At 42.1% G+C, this 18,135-nt stretch overlaps 1 protein-coding gene across 4 annotated transcripts in view; it reads left to right on the forward strand.

The window, feature by feature from the left end:
• GMDS (GDP-mannose 4,6-dehydratase) overlaps positions 1-18,135 on the forward strand; it is a 628,423-nt gene that overhangs the window by 515,522 nt on the left and 94,766 nt on the right. For all 4 annotated transcript variants that reach the window (XM_023221057.3, XM_023221059.3, XM_023221058.3 and 1 more), the window contains exon 9: positions 3,084-3,180. In XM_023221057.3, the coding sequence (XP_023076825.1) occupies positions 3,084-3,180 (97 nt within the window). The remainder of the gene's footprint in view (positions 1-3,083; positions 3,181-18,135) is intronic.

Below are 18,135 nucleotides of genomic sequence, written 5' to 3' on the forward strand. Positions count from 1 at the left end.
TGCTTACTGCCCTCATTCAGACCTGGTGCAAATTAGAAAGTGGTTTTTGCCAACTCAATTCAGCTTTGAGCCATTTCCTGATTACATTTGCTTATTCAGTGTAGCTATATTAATTGTAGAGGGCAATGCCATGCCCTTGGAGACTGTTTTGACTGTAGACAGCATTTGCAAGATGAAAGTTCAGCAGACAGCGTTCAGACAATGGCAAAAAGTCGTGCAAGGGAGCTGGTGCCTGGTGAACGCCGAAGTAGCACCAGACCCAGGTCTGACTTTCAGGCTGTATTTAATAAAGCCCTTAGAGAGGCAGTGTTCCTCCTTCAGCCTGTTCCCATTTCAGCTAGTGTTACAAATCCCAAGTGGGAGTCTATGACCAGCAAAGCAATCAAAGAGAATCAGTAGTAGACACTAAAATTCAAGTGGTCTAGCTGTGCAGGCTGCTGCTATAAACAGGAATTAAATGCTTTCCTTCAGCTGAGGGTGAGGCGATACCATTAACCTGATCGGCCAAAGCAGGAGTGGGCAGCTGTGGCCTGTGGGCCAAATCCCAGCTGAGGCCCTTCTTTTTTTTTTTTTTTTTTAACTGTCCTGGAGGTAAGGACAGGTTTTACAGTTTTAAAGTGTGGTTAAAAAAAAAAAAGAAAAAGAAAAGAAGAAGAAAATAATGAGGAAGAAAAATAAGAGGAGGAAGAAGAAACAAAAAAAGGAGGAGGAAAAAGGAAAAATATGTAACAGAGACTGTATGTGATCTGTAACACTTTAAGTATTTACTATCTGCCTCGTCACAGAAACAGTTTATAGACCCCACTGAAGTCTAAAGACCCCTCAGGCGGGGGCCTCAGTCCTCTCCTGACTCACATGCTCCCTCCCAAATCAAGAAAAGCTCTCCAACACTTTACCAAGGCTTTGTTGGTTTAAATATGTGTGTGTGCTTGTGTGTGGTTTTTTAAAAATTGAATTATAAGTGGATTTGAATCACCAGTCCTCATGTTTGTGGCATTTGAGATTTACCAGTGGAAGAACAGTGCAATATTTATGTGCACATAAGTCAGCATGGCCAATCACAGACCGAATACCCAGCTACAAATGAAAAATCAGTCAGCAGAACTGTAAATGGTATTTCTGTTCTAACTCTTTGACTTGGCTGGAGATACTATCATGCAAGTATCTGCTAAACTTGTTTCTCTTTGCAAAGTATGAAATGTGAGCGAAAATAGTTAAAACGTGCCTGTGAAATACAAATATACTTTCATCTACTGAAAGCCTAACCAAAATTTAAAAAAAAAAAAAAGTTCTACTTAAACAATTAACTTTAGAATTAGATAGTTAGTTTTAAAAAAAATCGTGACTTAACCAATTGTCCTCCCTTCCTGTGGATATCAGCTAAGATTTGGTCTTTATCCACAGGAGATGTATGAGGGTCATCATTCCTTTAGGTTATGTTTTAAAACACTTTGAATCTCCATGCTCCAAAACATCCACTTACCGTTTCCCGGTGAATTTTCCAAAAACTTTGCTCTGATCCTACCTGCCAATCCCCTTGCTTGGAAATTCTTAGACCTACATGACCTGCCAAATGATCTAGTCAACATTAAGAAGGAAATGAAAACAAATTACCAAACATCCCTTTTTGTGTTAATAATTAATATAAAAGTCACGGGGAAATGACCAGTTGTACAGTTGTATATTATTCAACATATTGTGCTATATAATTCTCTGTGCTACAGGACAATTTTCATATTTGCCTTGAGTCCATTGGTAAATTCAGCACACTAACAAACTGATTATTCCTCCAACAGTGAAATATTTCCCCTTTGCTACCAGAACATTCAGGTGATTCATCAGAAATAAGGCTTATGAGGCCAGTTTATGTCTTTAATTCTCAACCTATTCCAAAATATAACTGGGATCAACATTTAATGTTCATTTTCAGTGGTGCCTGTGGCTTACATAGTCAAGTAACTAATTTTGTCTTCCCCGTGGTGACTCTGACCCAGACAGCACACACAATTGTCCTGTGTCCACAGGATTCATCTCCAGCTCATAATGCAAACCGGTTCTAATGATAAATGGTAAAGTCAAACATGTCATACTTGTTCATTTCTTTTCTTTCTTTGCCAAAAAGTTCATATGTAAAAATAAATAACCCTAATTATATACTATTATGGAAATCCAGAGCTTACCATTAAGCGAGTGGCTTGATTTATAAAAAATGAGAACATAAAATGGAGAAGTAGAATTTTAGCGAGAAGGTAATCTCGAAGCATATGAACTCATCCTGCATAGTGTGGACTTGAGGAGTCGCTCCTGGGATCCTTACTGCTATCAACCGTGGATGTTCAGGGAAGGAAACTTGTGTGCAAACAGTATCCTAGCTAGGTCAGAGGAGGTTATAGGAAAGTAATATTGATATACCCTCTCTCAGCAGGAAACGAACAATTAGTTGTGTACTTTTTGGAGGTATAATCATCTGAGACTTATTAAGGGGGCCCACCATTGACTGGAAGAGCAGGAGAACTTGTATCTGATCCAGGGATGCTTTGAATGGTTAATTAGGTTATGGAACTTATTCCCAAATGGAATGCGTTGAATTAACACTGAATATCCCTAAAACTACAAAAGAAAGAAAAGAAAAAAGGGGGAGGACAAAAGACATTAATTAATTTATAATAATTAATTAATCTAATTGATTTATAATATTTAATTTAATTAATTTATAATTGATTTAATTAATTAATACTAATTAATGACCAAGAATAGTCTAGAGAAATACAAAATCTTTGAAATCCCGAAAGTCGCCCAATTTTATTTTCTGGCTAATCTGTTCATTTCTAAAGCCTCACTTCTGAATTCATCATGATTTTCTTAAAAAGAAGAGGAAAAAACCCCGCCCTTTCAAAACAGATCTAGAACAGTTTGAAAGTCCCCGTTGCTTTAATAATCAAGTTGGGCATCAGCCTGTGCTGCTGCAGTTAATGAGCTTAAGCGCTCCTGCAGGGAGAGGGCTGGGGCATCCCAAGGTGCTACAGCATGGCCAAATGTTCCCAAGCAATTAGGAGCTGACTCGGTGTTTATCTTCTTTACAGGTGGGAAGGAAAGAATGAAAATGAAGTGGGCAGATGTAAAGAGACCGGCAAAGTTCACGTGACTGTGGATCTCAAGTACTACCGGCCAACTGAAGTGGTAAGGACTCTGGCCACCCAGTGTGTGGCCACGTTTGGCTGGCTGACTGGGAAAATGCGCTCATGGAATGCCTGCTGCCAGCCTTTGAGCTGTCAGTTCAGCTCCCTGGCATCCTTCAGCATGCATTTCCAAAATCAGAAAACAATGAGTTCAATTTAAGATTATCATTCTCACCACAAACTTCATTGCTCTATAAAGGAAAACAAGAGTTAAACCCATCAAAAGAAATCATTGATTTCAGAAATGGAATTTCACATCACAAGCAGATCTCGTCGTGTTGGTCTTCTATTCTAATGGCTGGTCCCTGGTAGCCTACAGGATGCCTGACTGAACGATGCCCTCCCAGACCTGCAGGACATCTGGGGCCTGGGGGTCCTGCTTGCCTCTCCAGCTGTGTCAGTGTCTGTGTCTGTGTACTCATACACAAGTACACACTTGCACACTACACCATAAATGGTTTCCCCTGCATTTTTTAAGACTCAGGTCAGGTACCACCCTGTCCATGAAGCCTTTCCTGGCCAATACATCAGTACTGCCGAAATTCCTTCCCACTCCTTTCTTTGTATCCGCATTATATGCTATACCTAATTCTATTATAGTACCTATTATAACTCACTATAATCATTTGTTTACATGTCTTTCTCCTTTTACCAAATTGTGAACTCTTTGAGGATAGGGACTTTAAAAAAATATCTTAAGGCCAGGCATGGTGGCTCACGCCTGTAATCGCAGCACTTTAGAAGGCAGAGGCAGGCAGATCACCTGAGGTCAGGAGTTCAAGACCAGCCTGACCAACATGGTAAAACCCCATCTCTACTAGAAATACAAAATTAGCCGGGCCTGGTGGTGCAAGCCTGTAATCCCCACTACTCGGAAGGCTGAGGCAGGAGAATCACTTGAACCCGGGAGGCAGAGGTTGCAGTGAGCCGAGATCGCACGCATTGCACTCCAGCTTAGGCAACAAGAGCGAAACTCTGTCTCAAAAAAAAAAAAAAAAAAAATCTTAGACTAGACTATAGCAAGGTAGGTACTTAATAAATACTGACTGATTGCTAGATGGATGGGTGAATTTCTAAATACAGAAGTTCCTGTGTTAAAAAATGGTTGTTAGAACATAACATTCTCCTTTCCTAAATTTATAAAGCTGCCTAGCCTGCTGTTATTGCTTTAATGAGGTCCATCCTCACCATGGAAGCAAAACTCAACATAGGAAATATACCTAAAGATAGTAGAAAGCATCATCTCGAGAGAGAAACATTCATATGTGTTCCTAGTGAAGTGAACATTAACTGTGAAAATTGAATTTTTTTGAAACCATTTTCCCTGTGTTCTGAACAAAACTCCTATCTGTTGTACAACCTTGGAGAGGTTAGGAAAACCCCATTGAGGAGAGACTGAAAGTGAATCAGTCATCATTTACCACTCTTTAAAATGTCCTATTTCAGACAGAAGGAAAAAACTGTATTTCATGCACTCTGCACACAGGAGGAAATAAAAAGGAAAGGAAGTAACCAGTGCTTGGGAGAGGTAGGGCTGTGGAGTTGTGCATTGTCCCGGCAAAGGGCGTGGCCGGGGCTCCGACACAGCGAACAATTGTTCCCGGTGCTAATGGAGAGTGGGTGTGCCTAGGAGAGGATGTGTACTGGCCCTCAGGGAGGGAGATGCCAGCCACACTGCTGACATAGCCAGGACTGCTGGCTGGAGCCCTGAGCTGTGCTGCCATTTGACTCTCTGGCCTGATGAGGTGCGACAGAGATGTCAGTTTTCTGGAACATGGCACAGATCACATATTTGGGTAAATGCGTTTCTGTATCTACAATCAAAAATGGCCATCTCAGAGAAGGAAATTTACTGAGCCAACAGAAACCTCAATTTTTACAACTTAAATGTGGCTCTTTCCCTCTCTGACACCAAAATAGTTTCAAAAGCTAGGAAGTCATTAAGAATGGCTTGTCTGTCATTCCTACTTAGGCAAGGTGTGGGATTGATAAGGACACAGAACAAAAGAATTCACTGAACAGGAAAAGGACCCTCAGACTAACAAGACTGTTCTTGAATCTGCATCGACCCCCTTTCCTGCTGTGAAGGACGCTGCATCCCTCCCGTTTCTTTTGTTCATTCAAATGCTATCATCATACCTGTTCTGCAGCTCTGTTGACACTAGCATTCTTTCAGTATAAGAGTGGTGTCTGATTTCATATACTTGCTTTATTTTTCCACTGATTTGGCTCTCTCCTGAGCTTCCCTTTACTGTCCAATTTTGAATCTTGAACTACATTTTATCTTTCTAAGCCTCTAGGCTGCATTAATTTCATTCACTCCGCTTCAACTTAATATCCCACTGGGTTAGCTTTTCTTGTATGGTGAGACTAAACTTTTAACCTCATTCCTCAGAACAACAAGGTTTCCTAAAACTTGGATCAACTCGACAGCCTCCTGTTGAGTTGCCTCAGGGATGAGAATATTCTTCCAGTTGAAAGGTAACCAGAACTGGAGACTACATTGTAAATAAGCTTTTAGTTAGGTGTGAGGTCCCAACAGCCAACGGTCTAGAGCCGTTTTGTATGAGTCCTGAAAAGCACCAAGCTTCTCTGAGGTTTGTCCACATTCAACTTAGGGTAGATGTGGGATTCTCTCACATCTAAACTGAATCTTTCCCTTCTCAGGGTCTCAGTCCATCCTGCACATGCCAAAGGCTGCTGCTTCTTCTAGTACTATAAAAGTGCTTCCACTGATCAGCTTAGGCCGTCTGTCCCCCGAGATCTTCTACACGTAGGGACACTCAACCAATAACTACGTCTTCTTAGAATCATTTCAGAATGATAGGAAAAAAAAATACCATAAAGAAAATTTGAAAAACAAAGTGGTGAGGACACATCAGGTCTCACAACACTGATATCCTCCAGCAAGACTAAAGGGAAATAGAGCTTTATATTGTGTTTTGAATAAGACTCAAAATGGTCTCAGAAATGGCCCTTTGCTCAGCAAAGGCAGGTACTAGCTTGAAAGAGGCCACCAGTGATTCCATATAGGGCATAGTTCCACATGTGCTGGTAATTATTTTTCCTCATTGATTTAGTGCCTCAAAACCTGAAATATCGCTTCTGTACCAGTGTGAAGTTTTGAAAGTGTTTGCTCTGGACTAAGGACTCCAGCATCCAATTAAAGCTCAATCGAGCAACATTTTTTGGTACTCTGCCTACAGAGGTTTGTTACCACAAAGAGCCTGATCCTGGAAATTAGACTTTAAATTTTCCATCACTCCTGAATTCTGGTATTTGTTGATGATAACATTAGTACTTGAGTTCTGTGCCACTTAAGAGCCCTCTCTTGTGTATAGTTTTCTATACATGCATGTGTTGATGCACAGATTTATTGCATTGTGTGTTCACTCTTAAAGAGGAAGTGGTATTATGCTCAAATGTGGGCCTGTTGGCCAAACTGCCTGAGTTTGAAACCTATTGATTACTAGCTGTGTGACCTTAGGCAAGTTCCTTAACTTCTCAGTGCCTCTGCTCCCTCATTTTTAAAAAATGAGATTAATAACAGGACTTCTTTCAAAAAATTATTGGAAAATTGACAGTCAGTTATGCAAAGTACTTATTAGTACAGTGTCTGGCACAGAGTAAATATCCAATATTGTTGTTGTTCTTAACCATTCATTCATTCACTAAATATTTATCAGACACTGTGCTAGAACCTAGGAGTACAATGATGAACAAAACAGATACAGTCCCCACCGTTGTGAAGATTGCAAATGTAGAAATGATAGCAGTTTGGCCGGGTGCAGTGGTTCACGCCTGTAATCCCAGCATTTTGGGAGGCTGAGGCGGGCAGATCATGAGACCCTCCTGGCTAACATGGTGAAACCCCGTCTCTACTAAAAATAAAAAAATAATAATAATTAGCCGAGCATGGTTGTGGGTGCCTGTAGTCGCAGCTACTGGGGAGGTTGAGGCAGGAGAATGGCGGGAACCCGGGAGGTGGAGCTTGCAGTGAGCCAAGATCACGCCACTGCACTCCAGCCTGGGCGACAGAGAGAGACTCCGTCTCAAAAAAAAAAAAAAAGACATGATAGTAGTTCCTGGAGTCCAGGATCTTTGGAGTAGAACGGCATTATTAGTGAATTGACTAACATTCAGACTAACCAGCCAAAAACAGATAACAAAACATACTTGAAGCTTCTAGCAAACATTATTAAGCACTTTTTAAATGCTAATTTTTTCTTGGTTTTCATCCTTTTTGATCCTCTTTCTGAAAGTTCAAGAGCTGTTCAGTAGTACAGAAATATTCAGTGTAAGTATGAGAAAACTACTATTGACCTATTAATGTATATAAAATAACCACAAATATGTCTTCTTATATGAGAATTTTTAACTTAAAATTCACGAAGGATTAATGAAGTAGTCATCCTAATGTGTCAAATTTTTAACCACATCAAATGGTCAATCCACTAAAAAAGCAAGACAAAAGAAAAAAAAGCAAAGAGATTTTTTCAGTCAAACAAAAAGTTCCTTTTTTTTCTGCAGAGCATCTTAGGAAATGGGATAAAGGGACACATTCACAGACCCAAATCAAGTATTTTTCATGAAAAGTATCTTGGCTTAAACTCTACTAGCTGATGTTTACTCCTTTTATTCCTTGCTACACTGTTTGTCTTTAACATTCATTTTTCTTCCCACTGTATTTTTAATCTCCTCAGGTGTGATTGGTTTTTGTTTTATTTACTTAGATATCTGGTATTTATTCCTAATCTTTATAGCTATCAGGAAAAAATCATGGGTTAAAACCTAGAACTAAGAAAGCAATAACTTCAAAGAAGTCCAACAAGCTGGTTAAAACAACACCTTCCTCCGGTAAAAACATGTGGCCTGTTTCTAATCAAATTACTGTATGCTTGTCGGTTGTCCTCCCACCCCCGCAAACTTTCCCTAATATTTTTCTGTAAATGATGTTCAGTTAAATGGCCTATAATTGCTCTATCTCATAGCCCTGTTTAGAATAATGATAGGTAACACTTTCCAGACCTCAGAACCTGATCTGTCATCAGAGGACTTATATAAATACCAGTCAGAGCTTCCCTCAGCTCTGTCTCCACATCTGGGGGTGAGAAGCCCTCGACACACTCACCAGCCTGGCCTTTTGTCCCAAAACTGTCCCCCTTTTCTCCCATAGCTGTTCTCACCACCTTCTCACACTTCCCCTCCCAAAGCAGGAAATGAGATCCCCTGACTCTATCCCTTCATCTGTCCCAGCTCTGTTAGAAGCCAGTCCATCCCTCCCGGTCCTGCTCCTTCTGACCTCTGAGGCTCTAATCCTCCCCTCCACCCCTGCTCTTCTTTGTTCCTTTCTCTGACTAGTGGGAGCCAGGGTCAGAGGATGTGGGGAGAGCAGATTAAGGATGAGCGCCTTTCTTCCCGCACTCTTGGGCCTGTAGAAAGCGGCGAGACTACTCATTCTGAAGGTCCCTTCCCATTTTAATATCCTGGCATCCTCTGCCCTCATAACTGTCAGACCACAGTAGCGTGGAATGCTGATCAGAATGCTTCCTCTTTTGTAATTATTCTCTGAACTTCTTACTGCTTGTATTTTATAAATAGTTTATATCTCTAAATCACTGTTTATATATTTTAAGCCTCCCTCTTAGGCTCCTCATACTAATCTTGATATCCTTCCTTAATCACATTGGCCTTTCCTGCCCTTTTCCTTCCTTGGACTTAAGCAAGGGAGCTTTAAATTTCAGTCTCTTCAGTTGATTCTTAAATGCTCGACTGTATGTTTTCCATACTTCATAGGATCGCATACAAAACCCCCAGGGCCATAGAGCATTCCTCCTGAAGCCTGGGTTCTGCCCTCTTCGAGAGCATTTCATAGCTAATGAAATAGTAATTGCGTACTAATTATAATACCCCCAACTTCCTCCGTTTTTCCTTGAAGTTTCTTTTCTTATGATCAGATCTAGATTAAAATGATGTCATCAAAGACTCAAAAACCCTTATGGGTGTACATAGCTATGTATCTTCCCTTGTTTAAGAATAGTTTTTGATTTATCCTTAAGACCCTCTGGTGTTGCTAATGTAGATATGGTCATGACCTGCACCATAGGGAGTTCCTGCACCACCTGTACCTTTTTTCATAAAGCTATCCAGGTGATGACTGACTATCCTCATTTATCATCATAATGTAGACTTACTGACATCTACAAAATAAGTTTCAACATCTTTTTATCATCGTAAAAGTTTGTGTTAGCATCTGCATCAACTTTCCATAGGAGGAGCAATAGTGGTTGAGCTCAGTTTCTCCCTGAAGTAGCTCTGATGTAGATCACCTACAGAACAGAATTCCGTATGAGAGATCCATTCATCCTTGATGGGCTTACGTGTTCCATCTTTATTTTCATCTTTAGACAATAAGCTCTGTATTCTGGAATCTAAAAAATCCGTCTTTTTTTTTTTCTTTAAACAAATCAGCAATGTTCTTCCTGTTCTACCAAGCCATATTTATCTTCCAAAATAACAGCAGTCCAAAAACCTGTGTTCGTGGAGATTTCACAGATAATACTGCCTGTGGTTTCTCTCACCCTGTTCTGCCTCATGCTCTCGATGAGGTTAATTATTTTTTATCAAATTTGATTGTTTTCCTAGCACCTTCTTTACTTGAAAACAGTTGCTCTGCAGACACTAAAATATTCTGGGACTGAAATGCAGTCCATGCCCATCTACCGTGTGGGCTCTGTGCCACCTTTCTCTCACCTGGCATGCCTTCTGCAGCCTCACTGCCCACACCTGTGGCTCATGCCAGGCTGGCTTCTCTATCCACTGTTAACTCTAGTAGCAAAGGTAAAAACTCATCTGGCTCCTTTTGTCGTTAACCGCCAAGGTGATAGGTCCACCACCGATGGCCTTCCGTCCCAACTCAGCAGCTCTGATCTGCCTCCTAGACATTTAATGCTTAACAGGTTTGGCCCATCAGTAAATACTTGGTTTCATTCAGCTGTTACGCAGAAATAGGAACTATCCTTAATAGCAAAATCTAGCTTGTACATTTTGTAATGCTGTCATCAATTTGCTAGTTTCCTGAGTAAATCAGGTGTGCCTTGCCCCCATGAAAACCTGGTATAAGAATATCTTAAACTAAAAAATAAGTAACTGTGTAGGTACTAACAGATTCTGCAGTTTTTAGGATTTATTACAGGAATCTTTTAGATGGTACGTTGACCATGCACATTTAAAATATAATTCTGATTTACCTTCAGCTTCTCAGATACGTATCAGTATATATGAAAATAAAATATATGGTTGAGTTCTTAACATTCAATTTGAAAAGAATGTTTATCATCCATTCCATAACCATGGAAGTAAGTCCCAGTCTAACACCAAGAAATTTAAAGATAAATGCGATAAGGTCCTTGTCCAATAGAAACTCTCAGATGAAAGGGGAGCAGCTGCGAAGCTGCTGGGACAGCCCGGGATGTCGGAGGGTGTAACGAGGGACTCACCGAACCAGGCCAGCCCAGGCGAGACAAACAGTGACAGGTGCCAGAACACGGCAGAGATGGAGACCGTGGAATCAGAGTGAACTGAGGACACGTGGAAGAGAAGACAGAGCTGAGGGTGACTCCCAGGACAGAGGCTGAACCATGCAGGGTAGTGGGGAGGTGGTGATGCTGAAGCCCAGATCAGAGATCCAGCGAGAAGACTTATTTTGCAGGGGGAGGTGTTGAGGTGTTCTGTCACACTCACAGTGCCTTGGGGATATCTGTGCAGCAAAATCAGGGAGGCAGTTGGAGCTGGAGGCCTAGTGTAGAGAAAAGAGGTCAGGGCTAGGGCCTGGATGTGCAAGAGCTGAAATCCTGACATACATAAACTCCCTAAAGGAGCATTTCTAGGGGAAAAAAAGAGGAGTGTGCACCGGGAGTCGGTCGCAGAGCCAGGCAAATGTGAATTCCAGGAGGTAAGTCCTAGAAACATATTTTGAAAAAGTAGGTTAATAATTCACAGAATACACAAACTAAGCACTTGTATCTGAGAGCCATACGGCCAGACTAATGTGTAAAGAGCTAATATCAAAGAGTTTACATTGGCAGATGATTACTTCATCTCAATCCAGGAAAAACTGATTTTCAGGGGGCAAGCAGAGACCCAGTTTCAAATCACTGTGTCCTGGAAGTCAGGTTGAAAAGCATTTTCAAATTCTTTTTTTTTTTTTTTTTTTTTTTTTTTTGTTGAGACAGAGTCTAGCTCTGTCGCCCAGGCTGGAGTGCAGTGGCCGGATCTCAGCTCACTGCAAGCTCTGCCTCCCGGGTTCACGCCATTCTCCTGCCTCAGCCTCCCGAGTAGCTGGGACTACAAGCCCCCGCCACCTTGCCTGGCTAGTTTTTTTTTTTTTTGTATTTTTTAGTAGAGACAGGGTTTCACCTTGTTAGCCAGGATGGTCTCGATCTCCTGACCTCGTGATCCGCCCGTCTCGGCCTCCCAAAGTGCTGGGATTACAGGCTTGAGCCACCGCGCCCGGCCCATTTTCAAATTCTTAAAGATGAATTCACAAAGTATGTGCTACATATTGTCATTTTTTTAGTCATCATTATTAATTATCCTTATCATATACTCTTGTGAAATTATGAGTTGTCAGAAGACATCTTCTGAAAGGATACTTTGGGCTCTTCAACTCCTGACATTTTTTTATTTAAACATTTATTTTGTTTTATACCTAAAGAGCTTCATGCAGAAAAAGTTACTTGTTCCTTAGTACTGCCGTCTGTGTACTTCTTGATCCAGGGATAGAAAGGATGATTGTGTGGAAGGTACACAGTCAACTCATGTTGAATGAGTGATCGACTTCTGATTCTGCCTAAATGGTATGTTTCAAGGGAGTGTGACAGGTGCTGAGATCCAGCAAGCTCTATGGCTCCTCCTGGAACTGCAGTATCCCCAGCAGGCTAGAGAGCAGCCACCAAGGAAGACATCAGGCTATCATCTGCTTTTATCTGCCAACCACCCCCCATGCTTCTCCCTCAGAAACCTGTCTGCAGAAACCCATCTTAGTACTTGCTCCCTAGAGCCAGCTGAGTGTCACTTTGATAGTCTAAATGCTGTGTTGGGTTACTATTGCTGATGTAACAAATAATCACAAACTTAGTGGTTTAAAACTACCCCAATTCATCGGGTACAGTTCTGGAGGTCAGAAGACCAGATGGAGTCCCACTGAGCTAAATCAAGGTGCTGGCAAAGCCACGTTTCTTGTGGAGGCTCCAGGGATCCTGGACAGTAAGGTTTTCTCTCGGCAGAGAATACTGAGTTAATGACTCTGAACCATGCTGGGCTAGTGTGTCCTGTGGAGTGGATAGCATCCTGTTAATCACTTTGAGGACAAAACCAAAATGGAAGACTCTGGTGCATCATCTATTTAAAATCGCATAATGTACACACTCAGAAAACACCGCTGATACATTTGGGCAACTGAAAATGAGGACAGGTCATACTTGGGCCTGAGGAATCATCAGACAGAGGGACAAGGACAGGCTTCCTAATAAAGGGGAGTTTGAGAGCAGGGCTTTGGAAAGATCTGTGCTTAAAAGAGAGAACTGAGGGACAGGGTGTAGGAACTGGGAAGGAGTCACAGTTGGGGCAGGAGGTGCTGTGGGAATGGACCAGGGACAGGGTGTAGGGACTGGGAAGGAGTTCACAGTTGGGGCAGGAGGTGCTGTGGGAATGGACCAGCCGCGTGAACAGAGACATAGGGAGGGACTCTGTCAGGTGGAGTGGGTGGGTGGCCCAGTCCAGGAACCCTGAGAAGCCAGGTTGGTGGAGCTGATATCACCACACCCTGCCCTGGCCAGGCCTTCCCTCACGTAGCCTGCAGGCCACCCCTCTTCATGGCCTCGCCTCCTCTTTCATTTGTACCTCCTATCTTCTTGCCTTTTTCTTTCTTACTGTCATGAGTCTTAAAACCAGTCATATGTCATCATTAAACTCCACATAGCCACTATTCTGATACCACTAATCTGTCTTTTGATTCCTGCCATCTGACCCCTGGTGGGTTCAAATTCTGGAAGAGTGTCTCCTCACCTGTTCCGTTAAGTTAGTTAAACAAGTTTTGCGTTTGAGACAAATTCTTAAACAGTTCCCAGCTGTTTTAGTGATTAAAAAGCAGAGCCAGGAGTAGGGAGGGCCTTACTTTGATAAGAGAGATTTGTTTATAGCATAAACATGGATCCTTAACAGTCACCCGGGGACAACCAATCTAAAGATGTTTTTATATCTTTTTTTACATATTCTTTGACTTTGTAATGAAATGTTTCCCTATTTTACAGGGATTTTGTTGAGAATGAAATTAATTCTGTGTGAATGTTTTTCACAGTGGTATTAGAAAGACACTGTTCATTTTAAATTCAGGCTGTTTCTATTATTTTTTGAAAAGAGGTCAGTGGAGAAAAATGTGCCTAACATCATCATCTAAAACCTGTTGTTTGAATTTTGGGGAATATGTCATTTTTTCTAAGGCAAGTTACTAAGGTGTTGAAGTTAAGATGTATTTGTTTCTGAATCAGTTTTTGTTTTGGAGGATTAGAAAGTACTATAGTCCCTTTACTGAAATTCTAAAATTTAAAAAGTATAGTGGTAGTTTGAATATGTCCTACTGGCTTGCAATATAAGTTTTAAAAGTATATATCTCAACACCTTTTATTCCCAGCTCTCAAACTTTTGAAGTCTTCTAGAAGCTCCTAACCTCTCCTTACTTCTCTTTTTCCTGCTACAACTTAACAATGAATATTTTCCCACTGATCTCAATGGGCATGTTGAAAAAACTGGTGAAATACCAGTTACAAGACCCTGCACAAGTGTCAGCTCCTTGATGCAGCCTGCGCCTGTTACCCCAGGCAGAGTCAGCACTTACGTCTCGTTCCATCACACTGTGATGGGCCATTTCCACCTGGGGTCCTGGGGGAAGAATGACATCTGAGGGCCGTGAAGCCTACCTGGCACATTGTCAGGGGATAAAGAATGAATTAATGAATGTGCACATTGCCGAAGAATCATTCTTATGCTTTACAGCCAGCTCTGATAGAACCAAAATTATTCAAACCAGTGTATTAAACTATTGGAGAGCAATAGTTTAAACTATTCTAAATAGCAAAGAAGATAAAAATAATAATGTTCCTCTTTCTTTCTATTTGAGATTCCATGGCAAGATGAGTGTTAAGTTCACTCACTACTTACACTTGTATATCCAGCCTTTGAAGAGGTCATATTTTGTTTCTATTCCTTTATCTCTGTACATGTCTTTTCACTAGTTCTTTCATTTTCTGCCACTTTCCTACCTCCTTGTGTTTTTGCTGATGTTCTCTCCTTTTTTCTTCATCTGTTCTGAAACTCTTATTTTCATAGGTTCTGTTTGTTTCCCCACTTCCCTCTGCACCGTTCTCGTTGATCTATCCCAACTGTCTCACACAAGCTCAGCGCTCCAGACGTGCTGCCTGGCTCCTCTCTGTAGGAGACCTAGTGATGCCATGTTACAGCCACCGCAGCCTGGCTCCACCCTTGAGGCCATTAGGGCATGATGCCTCCGGCAGCCACTATGCACACCGTGTGAAAACCTCATGGTATCTTGAAGTCTTGGCAGACAACATCAACAATAATGCATATGCAAAAGGCATCTGGTGCTTCTGTCTGAAGAGAGTACGCCTACCAACTGGAGGCTTTGCCAGCTCTGAGTCTCCAAAGGAATGCTCAGTTGTCAGCCACCATCTTTCCTTTACCCACTCTGAGGCTATGCTTGTGGAACAAAGTGTCACCTAGCATAAAAGACACCCAGTTCTCTGGCTTTCCCCATCACACACGTTTCTCTGCTACTGTAAAACTTTCTGAATTACGAAGTGAGAAATAAGTTCCACGCAGGGAATGGCCATCGTGGCTGGTATTGGTGTTGTGGAACCAAGGTCTTCTGGAAACCTGGTGACATGATGTTACTTTTTTTCTTCACTTAGAATCTTCAATGTTTTTCTTTTTTTTTTTTTAATGTAAGTGCAAAGAACTTAAATATATGATTGTGTAAGATGATAGTCATTTAGAACAATGTTTCTTAAATTTCTGGAAAAGTGAGGCCGGGCACAGTGGCTCATGCCTGTAATCCTAGCACTTTGGGAGGCCGAGGTGAGCGGATCACGAGGTCAGGAGATCAAGACCATCCTGGCTAACATGATGAAATCCCATCTCAACTAAAAATTTAAAAAAATTAGCCAGGCGTGGTGGCGGGCGCCTGTAGTCCCAGCTACTTGGGAGGCTGAGATGGTAGAATGGCATGAACCCAGGAGGCGGAGCTTGCAGTAAGCCGAGATCGCGCCACTGCACTCCAGCCAGGGCAACAGAGCAAGACTCCGTCTCAGAAAAAAAAAAAAAAAAGTCTGAAAAAGTGTTGGGCTTATAGAGATTTTCCTAATAAGGTGTACAGTGTCTTCCTCTTTGCACATCCATTTTGGTGGAAAATTCAGGCAAATGCACTAGAATAGTCTTTGGATATGTTTTCTAAAACAAGTAACTACAGTTGTTTTTTTTTTTTTTTAATATTATGTTTCCCACATGAAGAGAAATAGCCTGATTGAGTATGCCTCTCTTACCAAAATGGTTAACTTACATGAGGATGTGAAAAAATAAGAACTCAAATGGGCCCGTGGATCAGATGAATAAGCAAAAGGGAAGAGACTATGGATAAAAACAGTTGCTGATTTTCCTTTGAGATGTTTGTGCTTCATGCTGCCAAATTGAGATGAGAGAAAAGCCAATTTCTTGCAGTTTGGCACATCTGTGAAATGCAGCACAAACACACGTACGCGCGTGTGTGTGTGTGTATGTGTGTGTTGTGTAGCCCATTGATCCAGAAAGCCTGTTTATCTATCAGCAAGACAAAATATTATCTTCATGCATCAGTACCTCCTCCTAAAGGTGGGATGGAGATGGCTGTCAGTGCCAATACATTGTCTCTTCTTTCAGCTGGCAGGGGTGGGCAGTGGGAGGGAGCCATGGGGCGGAGACTCAGAGCAAACAGTGCCAGCACTGGATCCTGGCGTGGGCGGGTGGTGGGTGCTGGGAGCAGCCAGGGCCTGTGCCTAGTCATCACGTGGTGCTGAGCAACCACCAACTCATCCCAGAAAGGAGGTGAAAAGATAACACACGCTGGAGTCCAGTGGAGGCGAGGACATTTCACCCCACAGGGAGCACAGTGGCCAAGGGAATGGTTTTTTTTTTTTTTTTTTTGAGACGGAGTCTCGCTCTGTCGCCCAGGCTGGAGTGCAGTGGCCGGATCTCCGCTCACTGCAAGCTCCGCCTCCCGGGTTCCCGCCATTCTCCTGCCTCAGCCTCCTGAGTAGCTGGGACTACAGGCGCCCGCCACCTCACCCGGCTAGTTTTTTGTATTTTTTTAGTAGAGACGGGGTTTCACCATGTTAGCCAGGATGGTCTCCATCTCCTGACCTCGTGATCCGCCCGCCTAAGGGAATGGTTTTTAATGGTGGTTTGACTTAGCATACTTACGAAAAGACTAGCGCCTACCCCCTGGTGTGTGGGTTTATTTGGCAACACATAAAACAAAGTCAGTTGCTTGTCCTTGAGAGTGGCCACTATGGATCCACCACATTTCTTCTGACTTGTCAGTCTGACACCGTGGCTGGATTATACAGTCTTGTGTTGACGGATTTGATTCTTTGGGAGAAACGCAGATATGATGGCGTAGCCTTCTTGCTTTCTGCAGCAGAAACGGCCTCGTGTCTGCCCCGTGTCCCCAGTCATCCACGCACATTCATCAGGCTTTCTGATTCATACCAGTTTCTCCTCAGCCCTCCAACTAAGCAATATTTACATTGTTCTGCTAACAACCTCTATTGAAATCCAAACTTAATAACCTGTTGCTTGCTAGAAATATTCTCCTCTTCCTTTCTGCCTTTTTCATGATCTTGATTTTTTTAAAGAATTCAACCCTTTTTCTTTTTCCCTTTCTCCATCTTTATAACTTTTATAGACAATTGAACTTGTATCTGAACTTCTGAACTTTCCGATACCCTCATAGTTTGCAGTCAGCATCAGAGACATCAAAGTAAAGGGGATATTTGTTTGAAACCCTGAGTTGATGATAAGTCATTTAGTCTGCTGCATCTTCTCTCCATGTGAGTGACATTTTGCACCCCAGGTTTAGTTATAGGGAGTAAGTTAGGAATATGTGTTTTGCAGTTTCTGACCATTGATATCAGTTTATTTATCTGAAGGAAATAAGAAAAAACACTTCAGTCAAAATAATTAGGAGCTAAGAACACAGCACTTGAAAGTTCATTTAGCTATTTACATATTCTACTTTACACATCATCTCAGTTTCCCTATCTCCTAAGTGAAGGATGATTATGATAAACTTCACAAAAGTAGTGGGAGGTTAAATTAGTGTTTGTGAAGCATGTTGAGATCTTATGATCAAAGATACCATAGTATTGCAGAATGGTGTGATTACTATCATAGAAAAGAATCTCTCAAACCAAGAGTCTGGATTAATCTGACTGAATTTTCCAGCACCTTCTACATCTGCCAGGAAGCCCCAAACCTCCAATCTCTTGCAGTTTTCTCTTGATCTTAGAGTCTGTTTCCAAGTGTTGGAGAGGGTTAGAGAGTAGGCTTCAGTCATGAACTTGTAAACAGAGGAAATGTGTCGTGTGTTAATGAAGGCTCAGGTGAGGGGCTGGATGGGGCTGGATGGGGCTTGCGGGGCATGTTCTGCTGGTGACTGTGCAGTGCTGCTCTCAGCAGCCACCGGTTGCTGGTGCTTGGGTGGGGCCTTCACTATGCCAGAAACACTGTCCCTCCACCCAGCTCATTCCTTAGAATCAACAGGGACTTTCATCCACGCTGCACAAAATCTGACTGAAAAGATTTCTTTCCACAACGTTTCCCAAGTCACTTAAGGGGCATGGAAGGG

Source organism: Piliocolobus tephrosceles, chromosome 5, assembly GCF_002776525.5.
Source record: "Piliocolobus tephrosceles isolate RC106 chromosome 5, ASM277652v3, whole genome shotgun sequence".
Taxonomy (NCBI): domain Eukaryota; kingdom Metazoa; phylum Chordata; class Mammalia; order Primates; family Cercopithecidae; genus Piliocolobus; species Piliocolobus tephrosceles.